At 52.3% G+C, this 24,453-nt stretch overlaps 6 protein-coding genes across 6 annotated transcripts; 2 read left to right on the top strand and 4 right to left on the bottom strand.

The window, feature by feature from the left end:
- Positions 1-325: 325 nt before the first annotated feature.
- Positions 326-6,110, top strand: J4E78_000006 (uncharacterized protein; the record flags this gene model as incomplete). Its single annotated transcript, XM_049360672.1, has 2 exons — positions 326-751; positions 798-6,110. The coding sequence occupies 2 exons, from the start codon at positions 326-328 to the stop codon at positions 6,108-6,110; spliced, it is 5,739 nt and encodes a 1,912-aa protein (XP_049225955.1).
- A 421-nt stretch (positions 6,111-6,531) lies between these two features.
- J4E78_000005 (uncharacterized protein) lies at positions 6,532-7,427 on the bottom strand (the record flags this gene model as incomplete). The annotated part of the gene is made up of 2 exons (XM_049360671.1): positions 6,532-7,112; positions 7,172-7,427. The coding sequence occupies 2 exons, from the start codon at positions 7,425-7,427 to the stop codon at positions 6,532-6,534; spliced, it is 837 nt and encodes a 278-aa protein (XP_049225954.1).
- A 653-nt stretch (positions 7,428-8,080) lies between these two features.
- Positions 8,081-12,339, bottom strand: J4E78_000004 (uncharacterized protein; the record flags this gene model as incomplete). Its single annotated transcript, XM_049360670.1, has 2 exons — positions 8,081-11,737; positions 11,791-12,339. The coding sequence occupies 2 exons, from the start codon at positions 12,337-12,339 to the stop codon at positions 8,081-8,083; spliced, it is 4,206 nt and encodes a 1,401-aa protein (XP_049225953.1).
- Positions 12,340-16,265: 3,926 nt separating this feature from the next.
- On the bottom strand, positions 16,266-20,609 carry J4E78_000003 (uncharacterized protein; the record flags this gene model as incomplete). Its single annotated transcript, XM_049360669.1, has 6 exons — positions 16,266-18,211; positions 18,268-18,394; positions 18,453-18,487; positions 19,825-20,053; positions 20,102-20,328; positions 20,381-20,609. The coding sequence occupies 6 exons, from the start codon at positions 20,607-20,609 to the stop codon at positions 16,266-16,268; spliced, it is 2,793 nt and encodes a 930-aa protein (XP_049225952.1).
- A 248-nt stretch (positions 20,610-20,857) lies between these two features.
- On the top strand, positions 20,858-23,021 carry J4E78_000002 (uncharacterized protein; the record flags this gene model as incomplete). The annotated part of the gene is made up of 4 exons (XM_049360668.1): positions 20,858-21,160; positions 21,219-22,496; positions 22,708-22,774; positions 22,873-23,021. 4 exons carry the CDS (start codon positions 20,858-20,860, stop codon positions 23,019-23,021), a joined length of 1,797 nt encoding a protein of 598 aa, XP_049225951.1.
- An 88-nt stretch (positions 23,022-23,109) lies between these two features.
- On the bottom strand, positions 23,110-24,165 carry J4E78_000001 (uncharacterized protein; the record flags this gene model as incomplete). The annotated part of the gene is made up of 2 exons (XM_049360667.1): positions 23,110-23,754; positions 23,821-24,165. The coding sequence occupies 2 exons, from the start codon at positions 24,163-24,165 to the stop codon at positions 23,110-23,112; spliced, it is 990 nt and encodes a 329-aa protein (XP_049225950.1).
- Between the last annotated feature and the right edge of the window lie 288 nt (positions 24,166-24,453).

Genomic DNA, 24,453 nt, shown 5'->3' with positions numbered 1-24,453 from the left:
GGCACGTCAACTCATGCGAGTACGATGACATTGGGGTGCGCTATCGTGATTAACTCCCGAGGTTAGCCTGCCATTAGCGTCTTGGCAACATCTGCACCTCGAGGTCCCTTGCCCTACAGAGTCCCATTCGCGACGCGACCATCCAAGTGCGCTCCACCCCGCTGACTGCGCGAAAACCTCTTGTACACGCGTTATAGAAACTCGTCACAACCCGTGCACGACAGAAATGGCGCGACTATCGCCGCGTGTACGCGACTGAGCAGCCCAAACATGTCCCTGATCCTGCACGAAGCCAGCAACCGTCTTTGCAGAAGGAACAACGAATATGTCGAAACCCGCTTCATCCCCCCACTCGGCTCGAGTGCAGAAGGTGTGCACTCTCTGGACTCATGACGACAACTTTTCTAGAGACGAGATCATCTTCAATGGAGAGAAGTTCCCAGAGTTACCCACCAGTGCTGGTGCCCTCCTCCAGATTGTGGCGATACATGCAGACCATACTGTTCGAGACTTTCACACAGGATCCAAGAGTCAGTCGCAAGATGCGACACACTTCAAAGCCGATGCGCTGCACAAGGATTCCAATATAGATAACCATCCGAAAAGGAATCGTCGGGATTCGATAACGATAACGATCGATGAGAATGGCTCGACCATTCCCGGTGGTCGCGAAATCGATGCGGAAAAAGCCTACGTTTTTGTCCCTAAACCGCTTCCTGCAGACTTGAAGACAAAGTATCTGAACCTACAAGTAAGATTCACACGAATTAATCTTTTGCTCAACTAATAGCGAGAAGGTTTCTATATCGGAGAGGATCGCGAAGGTGTTCGGGTTCCGCAATAGGATGCAAGTTGTAGTGACGGAGGCTGATGAAGATACTCATGAAGCTCATCACGTGGAGATCGTGTTCCGTGACGAATACCTAGCACGCGCGGATATGTGGCGCATGGCCATTGCCGAGCTCAGCAAACGTACCGTCTACCGTGGCCAAAGACTACTTTTCATGGGTACCATCAAGGCCACGATCAAACACATATATATCAATGGCCAGTCTGTCCATTCCGGGTACTTCTCGCCAAAATCGAAGCCCATCTTTCGCAGCGAATCTGCACGATATACGTTGTTCATCCAAATGTCTAGAGAGATGTGGGACTTCGATACCGAAGGCGCTGGCGAGATCATGTTCAACAAGGTTGTCAGTGGCTTCCTTCCAGACTTGTTCAAAAGGTGGTTGAGGATCAATGCGCGACACTTGGTCACCATCATACTGTTTACGAGGATGCAATATGATGGAGAGCTCTTGGCAGATCAGCCTGAGGGGACGACGAGCAACATGTCTTCGGAGTCGCATTCGGGCACGTTTAGAGATTACTACAGAGTGGTCGTGAGCGATATGGCCAGCGGGGATTGGATCAACATCCTGTATCAGCTCAAGAAAGAGTTCAGGATGTTTCTCCGTGAAGTGTCTCTGGTCCGTAAGCCAGTAAAGCTTGTTTCTGAGAGTGAGGAGTCAAGCTCTGAGGACCCCGCTACTGATATTGTCATAGCTGGTCGACCCTCTTCCGCAAGCCAAGGTAATATCCTGGAAGCTATCAATCTGGCTGCAGCCCAATTCGCGAAGGATTACATCGATCGAGACCTTGTTCGAACGGGTATCTCAGTTATCGTTGTTACTCCCGGTACTGGCGTCTTTGAGGTCGACTACAACATGCTCAAACTTACTACGGATACTCTTATTGGATCAGGTATCGGTATTGACCTCGTGTGTCTCTCGCCGATGCCTCTCCATTCCGTACCCTTGTTCAAGTACCAAACACCTCGCTCAGTATCCGATATGAAGGCTGAGCACGACAAGGAGCGCCACGGGGCTGCGAGCATGGAGCGCACAGAAGAAGATCAAACTCCACGCCAAAGCCAACCGGATTTCGGCTCCATGTCACGCGCATCCACTGTCCGACGCATACCGACAGACAACTCCCTTGACTCGTCAGACGGATGGAGGTTCGCAATGCCGTATTGGGTGGACGTCTCCTTCTGGTCCGGAACATCCGAAGAGATATTGGAACTCACAAAGCCACGAAAGGCTGACAAGATCGTGAAAAAGTCGCGCAAGAAGGGTCGTATCTTCTCTCTACGTTGTCGTTTGTATGAGCTGCAAATGATGGGCGTTATGGAGAATGAGCTGGGCGACATTGCGATTCCCTACCTGGAAGAAGATCCAATGTATCCGCATCATCTGCGTGAATTGTTTGAGACCAACGAAGAGGGAGTTCGAACTGCGCAAGCAGTCAAGCCTTCCGCAGCTGCAGCGGGCTCATATTCTTCGCGGGGTGACAAAGAATACACCGACGATCAGCTGGACGAGACCAGAGCTGCCCAGAAGGCCTGGATGGAGGCATACGATGGCGGAGTCTTTTCCCCTCTTATGGAAAGACACTCTACGTTGAATCAGCTCCAGGTTCAGAAGCGAAGGCTAAGCGACGCCATCACAAGTGGATCCCCGGAGCTGTCGCGAAGTCTGCGCCTGTCTTCCTCTTTCCGCAGCACTGCCCCGTCACTTGGACAGTCAGCTCGGCCCCCGCCAGAAACAAGTTTTCCGCAACTCATGCATGAGAGATCTCAAGATCTTGAAAGCCAATCTCCTCGAGGAAGTACATACCGGATGCCTGACTTCAAAGGCGAAGGATTGCCACGAGCCGATATATTGCGGCGGCAGAACAACATGACCAAAGGCATCGTTGGAACCGATCGCCCAGCGGCACATAAGAGAAGTGGCTCCGGAGATTCCCAAGATCATCGTAGAGCTATGCACGTGAAGCCAAACAATTCCCCAGCTCCGAGTCGAAGGTCATCGCCTCCAAGGCGAGCCGGACTCTTGCCTGTGACTCGTGCTGGGGCCGCCGCAACAACCCAGCCGGAACTGAAAAGTAGACCTTCAAATTGGTTTTTGAGGCAAATGAGCTTCGGTGGAAAAGCTGCGCCCGCTAAACCGACTCTTGGAGACGCCACCATCGATATCAGTCAGGGTAAAGTGAAGCCTGCAATGCTGACTGTTGAGAAGAATCAAAAGGGTGCTATCGCTGAAAGACTGGCAAGCACTCGTAACACTTCTGCAGGCAAGCCATCACAGCCGATTGCAATTAAACCTGCATCGCGAGCAGGTCCCACATCGGCTGAGTCACTGGCCTCCAATCGCGCAAGCCGTTCAATCGAGACGGTTAGGGGTGCGCAATCCGACCGATCCAACGTCCCTTCGCAACCTGGTTCAGTCGTGAGAGATCCTGGATCTACATTTTTACTTGCAGGAGCGAGAGGGGCAGGCGAGCACGTTGGACCGAAGCCGGACTTGTCTTCTAGCGCAGGCGCTAGAGATGCTCCACGTACTCTGTCGCCAACAAGTGCGATCGCTCCTTGGGCAGTCCTGGTTAATCCTTGCAACCCGAAGAAAAACATCATAAGTTCCAAAAACCAATATCGGCGTTGGCACCATGTCTTCCCTAGGACGTTGAGGGCAGGTACTGTAAAGTGGAGATCTTTGTGTTCACCTGCTGCAGTACCTTTAACGCATGAGTGGTTCCCTTCTGTTGAACAAATAGCAACGCAATACAACGAAAGCCCATACAAGATTACGCAAAATGAGGATGACGACATACTGGAAGCACCAAAGAGCCGAGAGTCTCTCATCAAAGAGCTGATTGCCTTTCGCCTCTCGCACGGATTCCAGATCATTGTCGGCTCTTCCGTAGCTGAGTTTTCTGGGCGACAAGAGAAGTCTCTCGCTAGCATTCTCGATCCTGAATACATGTCCAGTGATGGAGACACTGTTTTCATGAGCGTCGGAAACAATATCCACCAGCTGGTATGTGTAGCCGGAGGAGAGGTCGAGGTAAGAAGATACAACAGGAAACCTACCACGGCCTTGGAGTCATCTGCTGGGATTGACACGCCCTTTCCATACAAGCCTTTCATCCGCACTGCGTTTGAGGATACCTATGATCCTCGAGAAATTGTGCTGCGTCCACCGCGGAGGGAATACAACTGGAACATCATTGATACCTTCTTGGCCGGCTATCACGATGAGTTTTCCGAAGTTCTGCGCTTTTGGCGAGCTCGATTCGTGCTCATACCCGTCGACATACCAGCTATGCATCGCAGGCCGTTGCCTGTGCAAGACTCACCCGAAGAGATACGTCTCGAGGGCATTCGCAAGCTTACTCAGCTGTGGCAAAAGTTTCGATATATTCCCCCAGAAGAGCGCTACTTCCAGCCAGCGTCCGTCTTGAAGCAAAAGGACCCAAATCCGCTTGCGATTGAGTATCACACACGCGATCCTTCGGCAGTTGTCGCGGCTGGTCCAGACCACTCTTTACTGAACGATACCGACAGCGAATTCCAGACTTCCATCTTCTCGGATGCGGAAAAGTATCACACATCCAGTATAGATCTCAAGAAACTTGCGGAAGACCTCCAGGGCGAAAAAGGAATTCAAATGCTTGATCGTCGGTGGCATCTGAAGTTGCACTACAATTGTTTCTTGGGTTTTGACCTTACCAACTGGCTACTTTCCAACTTCAAGGATATCGAAACCCGAGACGAGGCAGTGGAATTCGGTAACGAGCTGATGAAGAAAGGTCTCTTCCAACACGTACAAGGGCGGCATCAATTTCGAGATGGCAATTTCTTCTTCCAGATTGCAGCAGAGTACAGGGCGCCGCGAGCCGAATCTCGAACAGGGTGGTTTGGCATGAGGAAGGCAGACAAGTCTGTTCCTTCCACGCCACTGGCGGAGGCGCCTCGGACGTCGCCACTGATATCGAAAAACACCAAGTCCCGTCCCGGTACCGCGGATTCTTCGTCCAACAGCTCAGGTTCACTCAAAGAGGGGGAAAAGACCCCAACGCGCGGTGAACCGCACAAGCGAAAAGTCATCATGTCACGCGTCATGCGCTATGATGTCGATCCCAGAAAGCGTTCGTATCGGCCTGAAATCATTTCACTACACTACGACCGATTGCACAATCCCGACAACTGTTATCATATCCGCATTGACTGGATGAACGTTACGGCGAAACTCATTGAGGATGCTATCGTCACCTGGGCTACGAGTGTGGAGAAGTACGGCCTGAAGCTGGTAGAGGTACCCATCGCTGAGGTAGCGGATATTATCGACCATCATCCTTTCCGTTCGCCCTATGCAGTCAATCTTGCATTGCAGCCTCCTCAGGTTCAGCCTGAGGCCGTGTGGGACTCAACGAGCTTTTCCCCTCAGTACCCCAAAGCTGACAAGTTTGCTTATCATAAGCTCCTACTGCGGAGGCTGAACTTTGTTCTGGACATGGAGGCTGCGAGTGCCTTTCCGCCCGACGTTGAAGTCACTTATTCTTGGGGCACACCCGACTACAAATACACACAGTTCATACATAAGAGTGGAGGCTTGCTGGCTCAGATCACTGACGATGGGAATTTCCTCCTGCTAGCCAACAGGCTTGCGCATAACCGTGCCAAAGATAACGGCAGGATACGGCCTGTAGATCCTTATGAACACAAGAAAGCCACGACAGATGGTAGTCAAAGCAGCCGTCTACCCTCGACACCCGCGGTAGAGCGTGGAAATCCGCATCGCAGTCCCTTTGCAAGTCCTTTGGCACGGCCAGTCCAAGACGCCAGTCTCCTCCACACCGCGCTCACCTTCCACGATCTGAAATCATCAGCAGCGACTACTCCAACGTCTGCATCTTACATATCGCTTTCTCCCGAGCAAGTCAAAGACGAAGTAGAAGCCTTTTGCTCGAACGCCTCACTCCTCTCCAGCTTTTATGCTGACGCTTTCCGCCACGCGCCATCTCCTTCTCCTCGAATCTTGCCTGTAGGAGAAGACAAGATACCAAGCTTGGGGCTGCCACCCGCAATCAGTATTCGGGATGCCAGTCCTGCGGCAGGAGGCTGGACTCTGAGTAGTACGTTTGGAGGGCCTAGTGGCATAGCTGGTCGCAGACAGGGCAGCGAGGGAAGCATGTACAATATGGGGAAAAGAGGTAGTGTAGTTGACGGCATGGATAGAGCACCCAGGCGACAGGATAGCCAGGGAAGTTCTGGAACAGGAGTATAAGCGATGTAAAAGACCGACTGTACATGCATGTAGTCGTACTTCAATCCTCAGACCTTGTGCTATGATCTGGCGGGCGTTGATATAGTAGACAGTGAGTAGCGGAACAACAGGAGATAGAGGTTGAGAACAGTCCCACAATGGATCAATCTGAAGAAGAGTTTAAAGCATTTATTGTCCACGATGTGCGGATGGAGAGGACTATGAACAACGCAGGATGAAGTCAAGGTATATTGGGCCATGTACCTTAAAAGGTAGTCTTACGCGTGATCAGAAGATCTACTTGTTGATGACACTATTATTTTCGATGGACTTCAGTCGTACATTGGTAGTTTGCAGACATGATGAAGAGCAAGACATTTGCCGGATGATGAATTCCATTTGAGACTACCTTTGCGGCGTAAAGCACTCCGTAGCAACCCTCTTATAACTTTTTGACCCTCTCCCTCATCTCAACCAGATCTTCTCCTTCAATAGCATCCTGACCCTCCTTGACGTAGCTCTTTACCGCTTCTACAATCTCCTCATCACCGTCGATAACATCGACCCAACCCCTCACGCCATCCGTTTCCAAAACACCAACGACGCTCTCTGCAACCGTCGCACGACTCGTCTTGCCACCAGCCCCAATCTTGCCCATCTTCACCTTTCCAGCCGGCTCCTCAGTCAGCGTGCCAGGCCTCAGGCTGATGCCACAGAAGCGCTGATCAGCGGGTACACCATCTTTCTCTTCCTGAGACACTCGGTCTTGAGAAAGTATCGTGAGGACCTCGTCAGCTGCAACCTTGGCTTTGAAGTAGTTTGGCAAGATCTCCGTGTTCACTTTCTGTGCCGCTTTCCAGTCTTCGTCGTTCCACCAAGGCGCGCGGCCACGGCGGGAAGAAAGGTAAGATACTGTTAGGAATTTCTTGATGGAGGGTGTGTGGATGCTAGCTTTTGTGAACGCTATGGCTGCGTCGCGGTCGACTGCAAACGTCATCTCGGCGCCGCCCTTGCCGCCAGCTCCTATACGTGGTGAGCATACACTGAAGAGCCATGATAAACCAGCCCTAGAGAATACTTACCAGCGCTCCAGACAACCCAATCCGGGTTGACCCGTTCCAAGATGCCCTTCGCATCGGCCTCGCTCTTCACATCCGCAACGCTATGGACCAGTACATCTAATCTTCCGGGCTGACCCTGTCCTAGCTTTTCAATGGCCGGTTGCTGAGAGACAGTGCGTATCATGCTGGTCACGTTCCATGATTTGGCCAGCAGGAGCGGTGTAAGAATTTGGGCAACCTTGCCGTGACCGCCGATGAGGAGAACGTGGTGGGTCATGTTCACTACAAGATCAAAAGGCAATTGGAAGAAGGGGTATAGCGGAGTGCAGTAAATGACATAGAATGTCTACCTGAAATAAGGGTTGATGTTGGAAGTAGCATGTAGCCGAGAGCCGATCAAGCGTCACATTGTCAGCACTCGCGATTTCTAAGATGACGTCGTGGGCGACATGTTTCCGAATATGTGCCGAGCAAGCTCCACGTGCATTGCGCCATCCTACCTCTTGCGCACGCATTAGTGTTCGTGCTCGCAACACAGCATTTCCAATATTCAATCACAGTCATAGAGGGACAATAAGTTTTCTGACTTTTCCATTTCATTGATTGGTATCGCTGCCTGATGTTCAAAGCTACCCCGGAACTGCCACGCTCGTAGAAGTGAAGAAGACACAAAATCGTTGCGAAGAGCTTATTCTCGACGTTCAGAAGGAATAAGAAAGATACGTTTCAGTAATACAGTGAGCGAGACAGTGCCCGCGGAGCGCTAGGAGGAAGAAACATCGAGAGAGCAAGGGGTATGTACAGTATGGCTCATACTCGGGTGAAAGACTCCTGAACACCGTGAAGCATGCATTACAATGTAAAGTTGGTGACAAAAGGAAATTAGAGGACACGGTGTGTACGAATTATAGGATAGAGAGAGAGAAGAACTCATGTGCCGGGTCCAGTCGACTTGCCCTGGTCGCCGGAATGGCCGGAGAACGGTCCTACAACAAATTCAGGTGTTGTGTCCATGTTCTGGCTAGGAGGACCACGGTACTCGCTGGCATCGGGTGCCAGGATAGGATCAGTCGACTTGGTGTCAGGATGCACTTCGATACCATCCTGAGCCTCGAGGTCTTGCTTCGTCGCATCGCGGCTGAACTTGATTGAGTCGTTGTCACCATGGCCGCGGTCAATTGGCGACCAACCGGCGACACTACCTGCGACAATACCAGCCATGACAGTAGCTGGGCCGAAAGCGGAATTGGAGCGGGACCTGGTGCGACGGCGGCTGTTGGGAGTAGGAGGAGAAACATCATCTTGAGGACCGTTGTTCGGGGTGCCAGGCAGCGAATGGCTAGAACGGGACTTTGTGAACATCTCCTTGGGATGTTGCACCTTGAACTTCATGGCGCTAAGACGCCCACCTCGGACTTTGCGGAGGAAAGCAAGCTCGTCGCGGATCTCCAGCAATCCCTGGTTCCAATGGTAATCATCGTCTGAGACGACAAGTTCGGGAGTTTGTTTGCGCCTGAAGAAGTCCGGGATACACTTGCGAATAAGTGCGTCGGGTATCAATCGAACGATCACACCTACGGGTAGTGAAAGGAAGCCCAAGACTATTGAGTAACCCCACTGAGCGCCGTTGAGCCTGGTAACCTTGAAGGCGACGCCGCCAACGAAGATGATCATGGTCTGACCACCAATCATGATTGCCAAAATGACGATGAAGAACCAATTGTGAGTGATACCTTCGAAAACGTTGAAGCGGTTGTCAAGTCGGCGGTTGTTCAACGCGTTGAAGATCTGCATCCAGACGAAGGTGTTGAATACCAGTGCGGGCAGTTGTTCTTTCTCTTCTGGACTATCGTAACTAAGGATAGATTCGCCAGCAAAGTAGAGGATGAACGTCACGACCAACTGGTAGATTGCTTGACCAATGATCATCTTCCACATCCTCAACGTGATCAAAGGAGCAGACTTCGGGTCGGGTTTTCGGTCGAGAAGGCTGCGTGTAGGAGGATCAGTTGCGAGGGCTAGGGCGGCGAAGGTGTCCATGATGAGGTTGACCCAGAGCAGTTGGACAGCAGTCAGTACAGAGGTTTGATCGTTGCTGGATACGGCTGAGACGAAGGTAAGCAGGACGGCGGTGATGTTGACGGTGATCTGGAATTGCAAGAATTTCTTGACCGCGTCATTGACCGCACGTCCCCATAGCAAAGCCTTGACGATGGAAGCGAAATTGTCGTCCATGAGAATAATGGCGGATGCCTCCTTTGCGACTTCAGTACCAGCGATACCCATGGAGAAACCGACGTCAGCAGTCTTGAGAGCCGGCGCGTCGTTGGTTCCGTCACCAGTAACAGCAACGGTTTCACCGAGCTCTTTAAGGCGTTTGACGAGTCTACGCTTATCCTCCGGACTAGAACGAGCGAGGACACACAGCTTGGGAATGACGGCGTCCATGTCTCGCTTGGATAGCTTGCGGAAGGTAGGACCTTCCATGACGACTCCACCAGGAACGAGGATACCGCAGTCTTCGGCGATGGCCTTAGCGGTCAGAACGTTGTCACCAGTGACCATGCGTACGTAGACGCCTGCGTGCTGACAGTCTTTGACAGCTTCGCGGACGCTCTCTCGCAGAGGATCTTGGATACCAACAACGGCCAGGAAAGTCATCTTGTTGGAAACGTCCTTGAACACAGCTTGGCTTGGGTCATCCTCGTTCTTAGAGGACTCAGCGGGCGGCCAGCTCTCGAAGTCGCGATAGATGAGACCGATGGTTCGAAGAGACCGAGAGGCGTAGGTGGTGATGACTTGTTCAAGAGTCTCGCGGTTGTCGCTAGTCATAGAGGTTTCAACGAGTTCTTTGTTGGCGTCGGTGACTATCTTGTCGCACATGCCAAGCAGAATCTCGGAAGCACCCTTGATGTACATTCGGTAGCGACCGTCGTTGAGCTTCTGAACGGCTCCAGAGCACTTGATAGCTGAATCGAAAGGTATGACCTGAACAATGTTGGCGTTCGAGCGCTCCTGAGCGACGTTGCCCATGCCAAGAAAATCGCGTGCGAATCCAAGTAGAGCGGTTTCCGTCTTGGAGCCAATGAAAGGATCAGGGCCACCAGCTGCGCCCTCGAAGGCAGTCGTGTTCTGAATGATGGACTGTAATAGAACGTCCTTGACATCTGCGTTCAGGGTCGCAACAAATTCGGGAGCCGAGACATCGTTCGGATTCTCTACGGGCGACTCCACCACATCCTTGCCCTTGCTGCCGTCATCAACGGGTTCCGCTGATGGTGCCTTGAGTTTGTGGTCGCCAAAACGAAGAGCAGTGCCCAGCGAACCAGCGACGACCGTCATCTTGTTTTGTGTCAATGTGCCTGTTTTGTCGGAGCAGATGGTTGTCGCGTTGCCCATGGTTTCGCAGGATCGGAGCAGGCGAACCAGGTTGTTGTCTTTCAGCATGCGGGTGGTGGCGAAGGCTAAGGCAAGGGTAACGGCTAGAGGCAGACCCTCCGGCACGGCGACTACGATGACAGTAATGGCGACGATGAGAATGTTGAGGAAGTTCTGGCCCTTTTCGGCAGGGGTAGCACCGCTTCCCTTGAGGCCGACAAGGAACTCAATGAAGAGTACAACAAAAAGCAACAGGGCAGCCGCTCCACCAAGTTTGGCGATGTACGTTGCGAGAACGTTCAACTTGTTCTGGAGTGGGGTGACTTCGCTGTCTTCGCGCAGGGACATCATGGTTTTTCCGTAGCTGGAATGAACACCAGTCGCAGTTACCATGAAAGAACCGACACCTTCCGAGACTTTGGCACCCGAAAGGATGAATGGGTCGACCTTCTTCAAGTTGTCGTGCCTTTCGATAGCCTTGAAGGCCTCGTCTCCAGACATCTTTTTGAGCAGATCAGACTCTCCAGTAGCCGAGGATTCGTCGCATTTGATGCCGTGACCTGTGATGAGAATACCATCCACAGGGATCATGTCACCGGGCTCCAGATTGACGACATCCCCAACGAAAATGTCGTAGACGGAGATCTCGCGAGTTGCGCCTGAACGAATTACCTTGATGGTTCTGTCTTCCTTCTTGCGGTTGAGCTTGACGAATTGTCGTTCCTTTTGCCAGTCGTTTGCAGCGCCTACAACCACGACAATGACGATGGCAACAATGATGGCAACGCCTTCAATCCATTCGACTTTAGGCTCACCAGGCTCGTGCTGTACACCGAAGGTCTGGTATAATCCAAGAGCTAAGGAAATGACGGCAGCACAAGTCAACAGGATCAGAACCTTGTCGTTGTAGGCCATCCATGCTAGCTGGAAGATGTTCTTTGGTTTCCGCACGGGAAGTCGGTTGTCGCTGAATACACGCTTCCTGTCGGCAAAGGCATTTTCCTTAGCGCCAGCAGGCGCGCTGTCCGTGTGGGCAACCCCGTTTGGCGCGGACTTCTGAGGAGACTCTGATCTGCTAGGAGTTGTAGCCTCATCGAATGTAACGATGCCATCAAGATGCTGCTCATCCAGACTCAGACCGGCCTTTCGGTCGGTTCGAAGACCTTTTTCTATGCCGTCTAGGCCACCGAGGGCGTGGAATGCTGATAACTGCGTAGTCATGTTAGATGTTGCACGATTGCGCTCAAGGCGCGAAAACTTACACTCTTGGGGTTGTAGAGCTTTCCTAATTGTCCCGGAGAGAAGGCGAACTTGTTGTTCTCGACCTCAAAGTCAGCCTCTGTGCCCGGGTCGGGCTTCAAAGCATCTTTGTCGTTTAAGATTTCCGTTGGGCCTAGGTCACCCTTTAAAGTATCGCCTTGTGAGGATGCAACATAGGTTCCAGTGCTATTAGATTCGCCGTTCTCAGTGGCCGAGTCGACCGAGTTGCCCCGGGATCGCGCACCGGGTACGTTCAGCAGACCGGCGTTACTGTTCCATTGCGTCACGGGCGAGCTGATGTTATGCGGGCTCGTTGGCCGGCTCTCTCTGCTATCGAACGAGTGCGCGTTACGCAGCTCCTGTGACGGCTGCCTTGAGTGCGTGGGCGAGACATCATCGTTGTTCGAGGATGCTGCTGGCCTGCTATTATCTTGGATGTCTCCTAGGGGTACTGAATCGCCCATGGTAGGGTCGTTGGTAGCAGATGTGTCGATGGTGATGGTCGGTGCCCGTGGTCTTGAAGGACCGTTGTTGGTGTCGTTGTCCGCCATGGTGGGAGCCTAGGAGCCCTCGAGGCTGCGAAGCGAGGCTGAGGGTGGTAGGCTGTGCAGACAGACAGGCAGGCAGACGAGCGATGGGCGTAAGCGTAGCAATGTCAGGCGTGCACTTCCGGTGAGGTGATTAAGTTATCGACGAGTCCTCATGCACAAAGAAGATGCAGGTTATGAGTGTCGCGGCAGAGGCGAGAGGGCGGTGCTGCAGCCGTGTGCCGTCACCAAGGTTGCGCGTAGTCGAGAGTGGAGGCAGGTGCCGGTGGGCAAGTGCCTGCGAAAGTGTCTGGTACTGCCAAACTGTTTAGCTCCTTTCCCTTGCGTTTACACGTACAAGCAGATGCTCAGCCACGACTGCCCAAGCTGCGACCGCGTGTGATGGTGGCCGGCAGGAGCGATGGGCGTTAGCGAAGAAGCTTACCTGATGGTACTGCGTCTCCGGGGAGGGCGATTGCGCGAGAGAGGGACACGGAGAAGCTGAAGGGGGATTCCTATCACGTCGAAGGTGGCAGTGTTCCGGCGCTGCGCATGCTCATTCGCCGTCGGGGTGGCTATGGCAGTGGGCGTGTCTGGTGTACCTGGGTACTCGTCGAGACTATGCGGTGGCGAGACGACGCGTCGGACTGGACTTTTGGTGCAAGAGAATGGGAGCCGCTATCTCGAATCGCCAGGCAGAGGGCATAAAGACAAACAAGAGCCTCCTCCCGCCTGGCCTGCATCCTTGTTGTGCCTTCAATTGTCCAAGACTTGCACTGCCCCGATGCCAACCCTACGCACTAAGCCGCCTTGGGCTGCGCTATTTCGCAACCAGCGTGGATGCGGCACTTAAGCGGGACGGCCTCTAGCCTAACCCCTCGAACGAATGCAGCCTCCGTTTCACCCCAGGATTAACCGATTCACAACTGTCCAGGCCAAGTCGCCTCTGCATCTACGTGCGTCGCCACGGTTTGCTGGCTCTCGAACAACTTTTTGCCATGTGGTCCCTCACGCAGCAGCGAGCTGGACACGACGACTATCAACGTCGCACATGTCCCGAACGGGTTGCCTTCCGTATGGCCAGTAGATCAAGGCCAAGCAAGCCATGCCTACCGTACAGCGTCTGAGCGTCATATTTACAAGTGATTCGACTTGATGCAACTGCTGGCGAGCGATCGCGCATCCGCCTGTCTACTCCTATTCTCTTGGCCGTGCCATTGTCACTAATGGCGCAACAATATCACAGCTTCGTTTTTCGAGTGGCGGCCCTTCAACGCTTTAATCATAGTCCGTTGGGTTTGCCGCGCGCTCGGCCTCGACTATTGCTGCTGGCGGATGCTCCATCTCCACTCGTCCTCGGTTTTGTTGGCTCACAGTCGTGTCGTCTCTGCCCTCACCGCCCGCGTACCTGAAATCCATGATATGTATGGCTAAAGGGATGCGTCAATTTCAGACTAGCCAAGCTTCTGGAGCATCTTGGCTGTTCCGTGCCCATCTCCCGCCCCGACCTTGTTCAAGTTTGTTTGCGTCATTGGCGCTGTGATTGCTCTTATCGTCAACTTGGATCGCCAGGCGCATTGTCCGACACAGTCCCGCGTCTTCAACACTTTGTCACTAGGGACTCGGCCCATGTGCCCCATAGTGTTCGTTAAGTGGCAACTGCCCACAGTTGTTTTACTCCAGAGCCGGCAAGACTGGCGAGAGCTTGTGCCCAAACCAAGCTTCTGACTCGAAGCTACAGTAGTCAGAGGCTTGCTGCACACAAGATCTTGACATGCTTCAGGTGACCGCTTCTGCGACCTTGGCGGCTTACCCCAGGGCACACTGCACCTGCAGCTGTATGATGTCCTTGTACATATGAGATTTCGGCCCTGAACACGCTATCGACGCCTCATCTCCGCGAAAACATTGGCGAGCATCATCAAGGGCGCTCTTCGGTCCAACGAGAACGCCTCGACCTGCCCTTACCCACAGCTCCAGAAAAACCATCAACACATGGAATCCATAGTACAACAGATTACTGATGCTCCACTCGACCGCAAGGAGCTATTTCAAGATGCATTAAAAGGGTAACCTTCCTTGATCACCTGCAGTAGACGTTGAGCAAACAGTCGTCAGGCGTCTAGCAAGCGCCGCCTTTCTGGGAATGGACCAATCATGTAGCCCACAGCACCACCCGCTTTTTAAACTCCCTGTGTGCTTCATCGGGTTCACGATGCAAGTAGAGCTATATCTGCATGCGCGTACGATGTATGACTTGGGTATATCCCGTCGATCAACTCGCGGGTCATATGCGTCGATATACATGCACATGTAGCAAACAGACATCGCACATTTAGACGATTCAAAAGTGTACGTCAATACCTCTACGGCGTAGAACATCAACACCGACGCTGTCAGCTAATCACAGCAGAAGCATGTTACACTCAACTATTATGCTCATAAGGTCATGATGCAACTATCATCTTTCCTTATCTGCAACCAGCACAGCAGCGGTACTAGTATATTCGTCGTAAAGCTCTGTACTGACCAAAAAGAACTACATGTCGTAAGAATATTCTACCTTAACGACTCCCGAAATGTTAGGTAGATCTATAACATAGCAGCACACTCCGAGGGAAGTCGACGGTAACAACAATCTATCGTGCCACAACATTTATCCTCTCATCAAGATTCCGGAAGATGAAGTCCAAGTATACTACAGCTATAGTGCTAACTGGAGACCATAACATTCTAAGAAATCATCTCAGATTGATTTATCATAGAGCTCGAAGAGGGATTGTTGTATTCAAGTCGCAGAGTTAGAGTTCTTAACCCCAGGTTTAGTGAGCAAAATTCATCACGATTTCTGGCGAAGTGCCGTTGTCCTAAGGGACACGTAATTATGGCATTCATGCACAGTGCTTTCTCTTTCGCACACAAACACCCTTGAACCTCTATGGATCGGCCTGTATATGCTTTATGTGCAGAAGTCAAGACGACCGCAACATCATACGTGCACAAGAATATACTCCGTGACGGAATTTGAAAACGTCTGTTCCAGAAATCGACTACCATCCATGATATAGTCCGCATGCATTTATACCCAAAATCATGCAGTTGTTATCGCCATTGCTATACAAGCATTGCTAACCTCACACCCAAGTCGCGCACAGTGTATTCTCGGATCATACCTTTGTACATCCTTGTTGTACATTCTTATCTAGACATCGGAACGCTTTCGAAATTGACCAAAGACATAAAAAGTAGCTCCTAACCCAAGTACCTTGCAGATTTCCATGCATAAGCTAGGAGTAAGTGATACCGCCATCAACACGATTGCGATAATCGTCTTCTGACATGTAGTCTGCACAGCCTCACATCCAATACCGGCTCAAGACGGGTACATGCGGGTGGCCTCGAGCCGGTGTAATGCTGAAATGTTTTCGCGGTGGCGATCAAATTTTGAGTGCGACCATTTAGTTCCCAATTCTCAGATGTGGAGGCGATATGGGAGGCTGTGTCAGACGCGGGCGCAGTGCTAGCCGGTTTCGGGGCTGTGCCTAGGATCAATGGTTCGCGCAGGAACGGCGGGCTCTGGAACGTCTACCGCGGGACCATCAGTCTTGGATCTTTCTTGGGATTTCTTGTATGTCTTGTCCATGGTTTAGTGTCGTATGGAGATCTTTTGCAACGTGATATGCACGTGCTCAAAGCATTTTCGGGAAGCATGTAGCATTGCCTACTACAACAAGAATGAGTTGGCAAAGTATCGGATTGCTTGTCATTTGAAAATATAGAACTAAAAATGGTGGGTAAAACACCAACTGCGTAACTCGTGACCCATTTCTATATGATTGAACAGCGCCAGGACGCCAAACTCCTTCCTTAACCGTACTGCACCAAAGGTATCTCGCGACGTACAGAAACACTCCTCCAGAGAATCGAAAGCCGTCCTCATTACAAAGCTGTTATTCATCTAGTTTCGTCATGCCTCTCCCTCTCTTCGGACTGTTTGCGCGGCTCTTTATTCTCTCCCGGCTGTACGTCCGGCTCAACTCAAAGGCACTCGGGGGCCCGAGCCCCAGGCCCGTCCCTTCTCTGACCACGTCTCCAGCACTCGTGGCGCCAAAGTAGTTTGGTGCACCTGACGCAAGTTCATTCTTGATCTGCGGCGTCGCCCAACCACTTGTCTTTCCAACCTTGGAACCCTCAGAGGAGTCTGATAGCTCGTTGTCCGAGGAGTCAAGGTACGTCTCTTCGAGTTCAAATTCGTTCGCTGCCTCGCCATCTTCTAGGTCAACGCGTTCGTAAGGTTGTTGGGTATTGGAGGAGGAGGAACCACCCAGGCCAAAGAGCTTTGCTGGAAAACTGCGCCCTCGGCGGCGGTGGAGAGGATCTTTGCCCTGTTTCCTCTTGAAGAGCTTGATGATGGACTGCTTGGCCGCATTCCTTTTTTCCTTTCCAAGAATGAGGCAAAAGATGAAGATGACGATGAATATCATGATGAAGAAACCAGGTATTCGCTGCGGGTTCTCGACGAAAAGCCGATGCCAGTCACTGTCGGATTCGTACAGTCTTGGTATGCCTCCGGGGTATTGGAAATCTGCTGGTATACCGGGTACGTTCGAGCCAAAGCCTACTGCGAGGGCTTCTTCGGAGGGTGGTGGAATCTCGCTGGAAGCGTACAAGACCATCTTTCCCAGTGTCCAGCTCAGCTCCACCTTGTTGATCTTGTTGACTGCTTGGAATGGGTCGAGAAATCCCTTGGCCTTTGCATTGTCAATGACGTCCTTGGTGGTGTTCGTGCTGCCGTTCAAGTCTTCGATGCCAACTCGGGGGACGCCGATTCCATCGTGCAGCATGTTGATGACCCAGGACGCCTTGAAACACACCTCTCGTGCCTTGTCCTCATCTACTTTGTGACCCCATTTCTTCTTCTTGATGCCCTTTTCTATGCTCTTCCAGTCTTGACTGCAGAACTCATCCACTCGCTCCTGATAGGTCTTGAGGTCATATGCCTTGTGCTTGTGTCCGTGTTCGAAGATCTCGTGCGTGGTATGCCAGTACTCGGATACGCCTACGAAGTGGTTTACGTTGAAATCGATAGCGGGCACATGCTGTCCGTTGATCAGGCATGGCGAATCTGTACACTCCTTCTCTTTCTCCAAAAGCGGAAACGTCTGATGCAAACACTCTGAAAACTGTCCTGTTCCTACCAACTTCGCTGCGGCCTTCGGTTTTGGCTGGTCGTCATCATCGTCGTCGTCGTCCGAGTCGATCATGTTGCCATCTTCTGTGACCTCCACCTTGAGATCTGCTGGTAGGCAAGGATCTGGAAGCTCCCTCTCCGTGCTGGACTCCAACAACGCCTTGATGTAGCGCTCTCTTGCTTGGTTGATGCCGAATCCCAGCCATGTCGTCACAAACACCTTGTGTTCGAGCGGTGTGCCGTCGATCGCACGCAGGCGCATGAGCGTCAGGTCGTTCGCATGCTTCTCCGCTTCGGTCGCATTTGGTGCGAAGGCGATCTGAGCCGACGCGCCTCCCATATCCAGGAATCCATAGGTGTTGTGGCCCTTGCCATGGTCGTGGTCTTTGGGACGATCGAATCCGCCAAGCAGGTAGTTCGCTGCGATCCAGCCATAGAGGCCTTCTGTCTCTCCCGGTATGACCTGAACATGTACGTCGCAATCCGGTAGTTGGAACTGGGTGGTGCTTCGCGCGAACTCGCAGACTTCCTTCAGTACCTCCTTCCGTTGGCGCTCGGGGAGTATGCGCATGCCCGCTGTTGCGAGCAGAAAGAGAGGTGTATTCGGGACTTCTTCGAGGGGTACGTATTTGAGCGCATGGCTGAGGAGCTTGTCGAGGTGTTCGGAGCCGACATCGTGGGGGTGTTCGCCGAAGGTGGAGATGCCTGTTCCGTCGCGTGTTAGTTCTGCCTGGTCGGTATTGTCCACACTAGCCTCGTACCTGGATGTATCTTCTTAGTCCAATCCTCCTTTGTTTCTATGACCGGCAGGCTGTGTAGTTGCGCATCGCCAGCCTTCTTGCGGGCGGCGTCGTGGTTCAGCCATCGGTAGATGTGGACGCGCGTCCCCTAAACATGGTCAGCTACAACCTTGCGATAGCTACACAGCAACGACTTGGGAACGTACAGAGGACCCAGCATCTAGGACAACACCGTATCTCCCTATGTGCCAAGCAGTGTCAGCGTCCGAGCTGTGGTGTGGGCATGGGGCTGCGCGGAGGGGATGGCGTACACTTTCCCATTGGGAGTAACCGGGTCCGAAGCGCGTTATCGAGTAGGGCGCATGCAAATGGCGACGGTGGATATTACAAGAGGTACGGAGGAAGACGGGTAGCGGCGCGGCCGAGGCGAATAGGATATACGAGGGAAACGAGCGACGTAGGGAGCGGCGACGAGTTGTGGTGATGGCGGAGAACGAAAGGTTGAGACTTGGACCCTGGCTGTCGGCGCCGCTTCCAGAAGGCGCATGGATCAGCGCCCGCTGCGACGTTTCACGCGGCGGGACGAATGTGCCACCAGTTACGGGCCATTATGACGCCATCTTCATACTTCACGCGACCGTTGTTCACTTCGGAGCAGCATTCGTCTGCATTTGATACAGTGGCCGTTGCCGCAAGCACCACGAGCAGATGGAGGCTGAATCAATCTGGCGCGGTGATCTAGTGGGCTGCGCCTCGGTGTCACTACAAGTTGACACCTAAACGTTGCGTCGCGCAATTTGCATGTACGGGCCGGCAATAACTGCGATCAGCACTGTCATGCGCGCGGAGTAACTATGACGTAGAAACATCCCTCATGCTGGGTCTGTACGCAAAACATGTCGGACCATAGCTGGGTGTCGGAGATAGAGTATGCTCGTGACCAGAAGGCAGGAGCCATCGCGGTAGTGTAGCTCGATGTGGAAGGCTCATACCGGCGCCGAGAACATAAGGTCGAGCAAAGCAAAAAGATCAAGTGAACATTACGCATGTATACAGCCTGTGCAGTGATAGAAAGGCACAGGGGAGCAAGGCGGAGCTGGCACGGTCGCGGAGGGGCGGCTCTGTGCGGTTTGGCCAAAAAGTGGCCCGGGAAGGAACGTCGGGCAAAAAAGAAGGTGCCACATCGCTCCTTCCCTCCCAAAAAATTGACCTCGAGGTGATTTGAACACCTAACCTTCAGGAATCTCCAGAGGAACTGGAATCTGACGCGCTACCATTGCGCCACGAAGCCGGTCTTGTTGTTGATGGAGGAAATGTCAGATTTGAAATTTATATTCACACACAAGCACGTCCAAAAGGAAACAGCGACTGCGGGGTCATCATCAAGCAACCCCACCAGACAGTGCAAGTCGATATTGAAATAGTGGGTCAACGGCCAGCCCTTGCAAATTGGAAATGTACCTGCCTACAGCTGCAATTCATATCCACTCAATCAATAGTGCCACCCGCTGCACCTTCAGTCCTCCATCAAAAACCTCAGGAACGCCTTGGCAATCACTACCCCGTCATGGTGCTTACCAACTCTCTCCAGCGCATCCTTTGCCTGCTCGTCCTCAAAGATACCCTGTTCAGCTCTCATCTTGACCAAATACGACACAATGGGCTCCGTGAATTCCGGATGCCCTTGCACGGAGATGAGCTTGCCCTTCTTGTACATGCCTTGTACCAGACAACGTGGTGATCCACCGAGCTTCTCCACACCCTCTGGATACTCGAAGACTACATCCTTGTGCATTTGGTGAATTGCCTGTGAGTGTAAGTAGAGACATTAGGATGATTGTGACTTGCGACATACCAAGGTGTCTTGTTGAAATATTTCCTTCCCCTTCGCGGTAAGTTGCACTGGCATCACCGATATCTCCCACCCATCGTCGCTGCGTCCAACTTTCGCTCCTGCCGCCCTTCCCAGGATCTGATGGCCGAAGCAAACACCGATCACGCGGATTCGGTCTTGCTCTAGTAATTTCTTGGTAAAGTCGACAAGCTTCAAGATCCATGGATCATCATCGAATGAGTTGTGCTCTGTTTTTAATGAGTCAGAATCGCGATATTGTTGATAGGAGCCATAACCCACTCGATCCCGAAATCAACACTGCGTCTATGTTCTGCAAGTCCGGATACTCCTGTGCTGTGACCACATCAAATGCGCTCAACTCCAAGTCTTGCTTTGGCGATAAGCCTAGGTCCTGTGCTGCCCTCTCCAACAGTGTGGTGAAGATGCGATCGTATCGGCCATACTCATCGACGATAGCTGCTGGTGGAGTATCGCACTCTAGAATCGCTATCCGCAATGGCGTCTTCATTTTTCCAGAAGTCAATGTTGCGAGTTGTGCAAGGTGACGCCGTCTTTGATAGCGGAAAAGGGACGGCGAGTTCGGAAACACTAGCGCAATCCGGCTGGTACCCACCTGCATCTAAAGCTTATCAGCCTCCAGGGGTCTAGCTACCTGGAAACTTCATCTTCGCGTCACTCAGTTTTGCGCCGACTCGTCCGCGCTGGAACATAAAGAAACTATTGCGCATAGTTCTTCGGCACCTCGATCGTGCTACCATGCCGTCATCTGCGTCCGAGCGAACACCGCTACTTCGCTCTACATCGGCAAACACCCCCGTCACCGAAGATGCAATAACCGCCGCAGAAGTAGCGCAACAAGGCCAGGGCGCGGCGCCTCAGTTTCCAACATCGCAGAAAGCGAGAAGCGGCTCACTTACCGAATCTGTCGACCCTGGCGATGTGCCCCCAATCACGGATGAGACAGAGAGCCTGACCAAGTTTCAAAAGAATGGGAAATTAGAAGGTATTGGAAAGTGGAAGTTTAGGTTCGTGTTTGGTGGTATTCTACTTGGCTACTTCGTGAGTCTACCTGCATATGTCAAAGACATGGCTGCGCATACTAATGATGTAACGATAGATTGCCATGTTTGACTCCACTCTCATGGCATCAAGTCATCCAGTCATCACATCGTACTTCCATGCATCAAATTCAGCCTCATGGCTTTCAACAGCCTTTTTACTCACATCAACCTCGCTGCAGCCACTTATGGGCCGACTCTCAGATACTCTGGGTCGTCGACCATTGTATCTGGCTGGTCTCGTCGTCCTCGCAGCTACGACCGCATGGTGCTCTTTTGCGCAGACGATTGGTAGCTTCATCGCCGCCCGAGCCTTTTGCGGCATTGGCGCAGCTGGCGTTCTATCGATGGGTAACATCATGACCAATGACCTAGTCAGCATTGAAGTACGGGGTACCTACCAGGCATACATCAACCTCTTCTACGGAGGCGGATCTGCTTGCGGGGCAGCTTTTGGCGGCTTTCTATGCGACAAGTTAGGATGGCGGATGACTTTTGCCATACAGATACCCATACTTGTCATGCTGTTCATAAACGCCATATTCACCACGCCCTCTTCACTCGGCCCAAACTTAGCCAAACGCTATGGTCTAGGTTTGCAGGAAGGGCTGAAGGGATTCGACATCGCCGGATCCTTCTTGCTGACGGTATCTGTCGCGTTTCTGATTTTAGGGCTCAATCTTGGAGGCAATGTATACCCATGGAAGCACTGGATCGTCATCACATCGCTGGTCATCGCGCTCGTGACAGGCGCCGTTCTCGTCAAAGTTGAGTCTAGAGCTGCGCGAGCGGTCATGCCTCTGCCCATGTTGTTTAGCAAGCCTCGAGGCAATCTTGTCTTCAACAATTTCTTTGCACAGGTTGGCATGAACACCATCCTATTCAACGCGCCCTTGTACTTCCAAGCGGTTGAGCTCGAGACAGCGTCTGTCTCCGGGTTCCGCCTTGCTGGCCCTTCCGTTGCCTTGACCATTTGCGGCGTGTCTGCAGGCTTCATCATGACCGCCACTGGTCGGATGAAGTGGCTCATTGTTGTTGGCTCACTTTCGATGCTGTTGGGCGCTACATGTCTTTCCTTGATGTGGGATGGCATTCCCAAGTGGCTTGCCACCGTATTCCTGGTTCCATCTAGCATCGGTCAAGGGCTCAGTTTCCCGGCAACAAGTCTGGCGGTACTTGCAACAAGTACACAAGAAGATCAAGCAGTCATGACCAGCACACTCATTTTGTGGCGCAGTCTCGGTATTGTCATGGGTGTCTCGTTGAGCAGCCTCATTCTACAGAATGCTTTGACCTCGTACCTCGAAGCACTGGTCACCGGTCACAATAAGGCGAAGGTATGTCCCATTCTGATTTCAGCTAGCGGTGTTACGATGTCTTCGACGCAGTTGCGGATAACTAGGGAAAGCTCATCACCCGCACTGCGCGACTCCAGCATGTCTTTCACTTGTGCCTTGCTCCGAACGTCGTCGTCTGGGTAGTGGATCTATGCAGACTGCCTTCATGCTGTCATTGCTCTCATCGATCAGCGCTAATACCCTCCCGCAGATCATTCAACACGTTCGCAAATCGGTACGCAGCATAATCGACCTTGATGCTGAGCACAAAAGTCAAGGTCAGTTTTACTTACTGCGGGGCGCGCGTTTCCCCTGCATTCAAGCTCGATACCAAGTCGCTGCTCTCTTATAGCATTGATACTGATCTCTTCCCTAGTCATTGAAGCATACAGCCGTAGTCTGCGACTGGTCTTCATCTCGGCAATCGCCATGTTCATCATCGTGAACATACTAGTGTTCGCGATCGAACTTCCGCAGCTCAAGAAATCCAAAGTGCACGACGAAGAAGAAGAAGAGTCAACGTAGTACAGCATCACTTAAACCGACTGCGAGATGGACAGACATCGTTGCGAGCTCGAACGAGTTAATTGATGATAGCGTAGCTCGTGAAGAATTACAAAGACCATCGTGCGAACCAATCCAACATGTATGGCGTCGCGTCCCATGATGTGGGCCCGTTCCTTAGTGTTTCGAAAGGCTCGCCTTGATTCTTGCGACTCGGCCAGCCGTGACCAAACCCCTGGATCGCTCTGTGAACAACGACATCATCAACATCGTTACACCGCCATCGACTCTCCGCAACGCTTCCGTTTTCCAGTTGCTTCGTTGAGGGGTTGCTCGCGCAATTGTCACGCTTCGCCCAGCTCTCAACCCAACTCAGTACTGGGATGAAAGGTGGTGGGGTCGGGCTGCTGCCGTCGTAGGGGACCACGCTATCGTTCAGCCCGTGCAAGTTCATGTAAGGGAGTACCCTATCCTGTAAGTTCGGAATGCATTCTTTCTCAAAGAGAGGTTCTGTCAAGCTGGAATCAGGATAGAACGCGCCCGCCACGGTTGCGAATGCAGCGAACTTCTTGTTGAGTTCCGCATCGCACATGAGAAGCCCAGTCAGTCCGCCACCGTTAGAAAGGCCTGCGGCGTAAACGCGGCTCTCATCGATGCATAAGGTCGCTGTCAGGTGTGCAAGAAGTTCGGTGACAAAGATTCGATCATCGATCACAGAGGAAGTTGGGGCCAACGGGTCGCCTAACCATTGCACCTACACGTTAAAGTTAGCCTTCGTGCCTTGTAAGATCCCTCAATCCTCGCTCTGATCGTGACTTACGCCAGGTGCTTGGACATTCATGCCCTCCGGATACACCACGATGGTGTTTGGGTTGAAGTCAGGATTGGACAGCTCGCTGATGACCTCCATGCTTCTTGCGGGCTGTTGTTGGCCATGGAACGCAATCACAAGAGGCAACGCTTCATCATTCGAGGCCTTGTACTTGGATGGCAGGTGTAAGATGTATTGGCGCTCGGTCGTCTTGCCGATCACCGATTTCGAAGACAAAGTGACATTGGTAGTAGATTTGCCCGGTGTGAGCCCCGAGGGCAAGCGAGTTCCACAGCCAGAGCTCGCTGCGAGTACGACGGGGCAAAGGAGTGAAATGAGAGATAGAGACAGCATTGTCGCAATTCCGAGAACCAAAAACCAAGACGCGTACTGCCAGGAACGGGGTCAACAGGTCAGGTATATATAGCTCTTGCGGCTTTGTGTACATGGGAAATTACGGACGAACAGAAGCGCCGCTCGTGCTGACGCGAAACCCCGTAGTCGGTCCTTTGAATACTAATCTTTCACCGCTATTAAGACGACGTGCGATAGCCTTCTAAAGATCGCTGTTGTAGTAAGCAGAACTTAATACATGTATACCTTAAGTCTATTATAAGAATACAATCTCGTACAGTAGTCTAT

This window comes from Alternaria triticimaculans, assembly GCF_023758025.1.
Source record: "Alternaria triticimaculans strain BMP 0046 chromosome Unknown scaffold_1, whole genome shotgun sequence".
Classification (NCBI taxonomy): Eukaryota; Fungi; Ascomycota; class Dothideomycetes; order Pleosporales; family Pleosporaceae; genus Alternaria; species Alternaria triticimaculans.
Note: the sequence above shows the minus strand (reverse complement) of the source record. Positions and strands in the feature narration are given on the sequence as shown.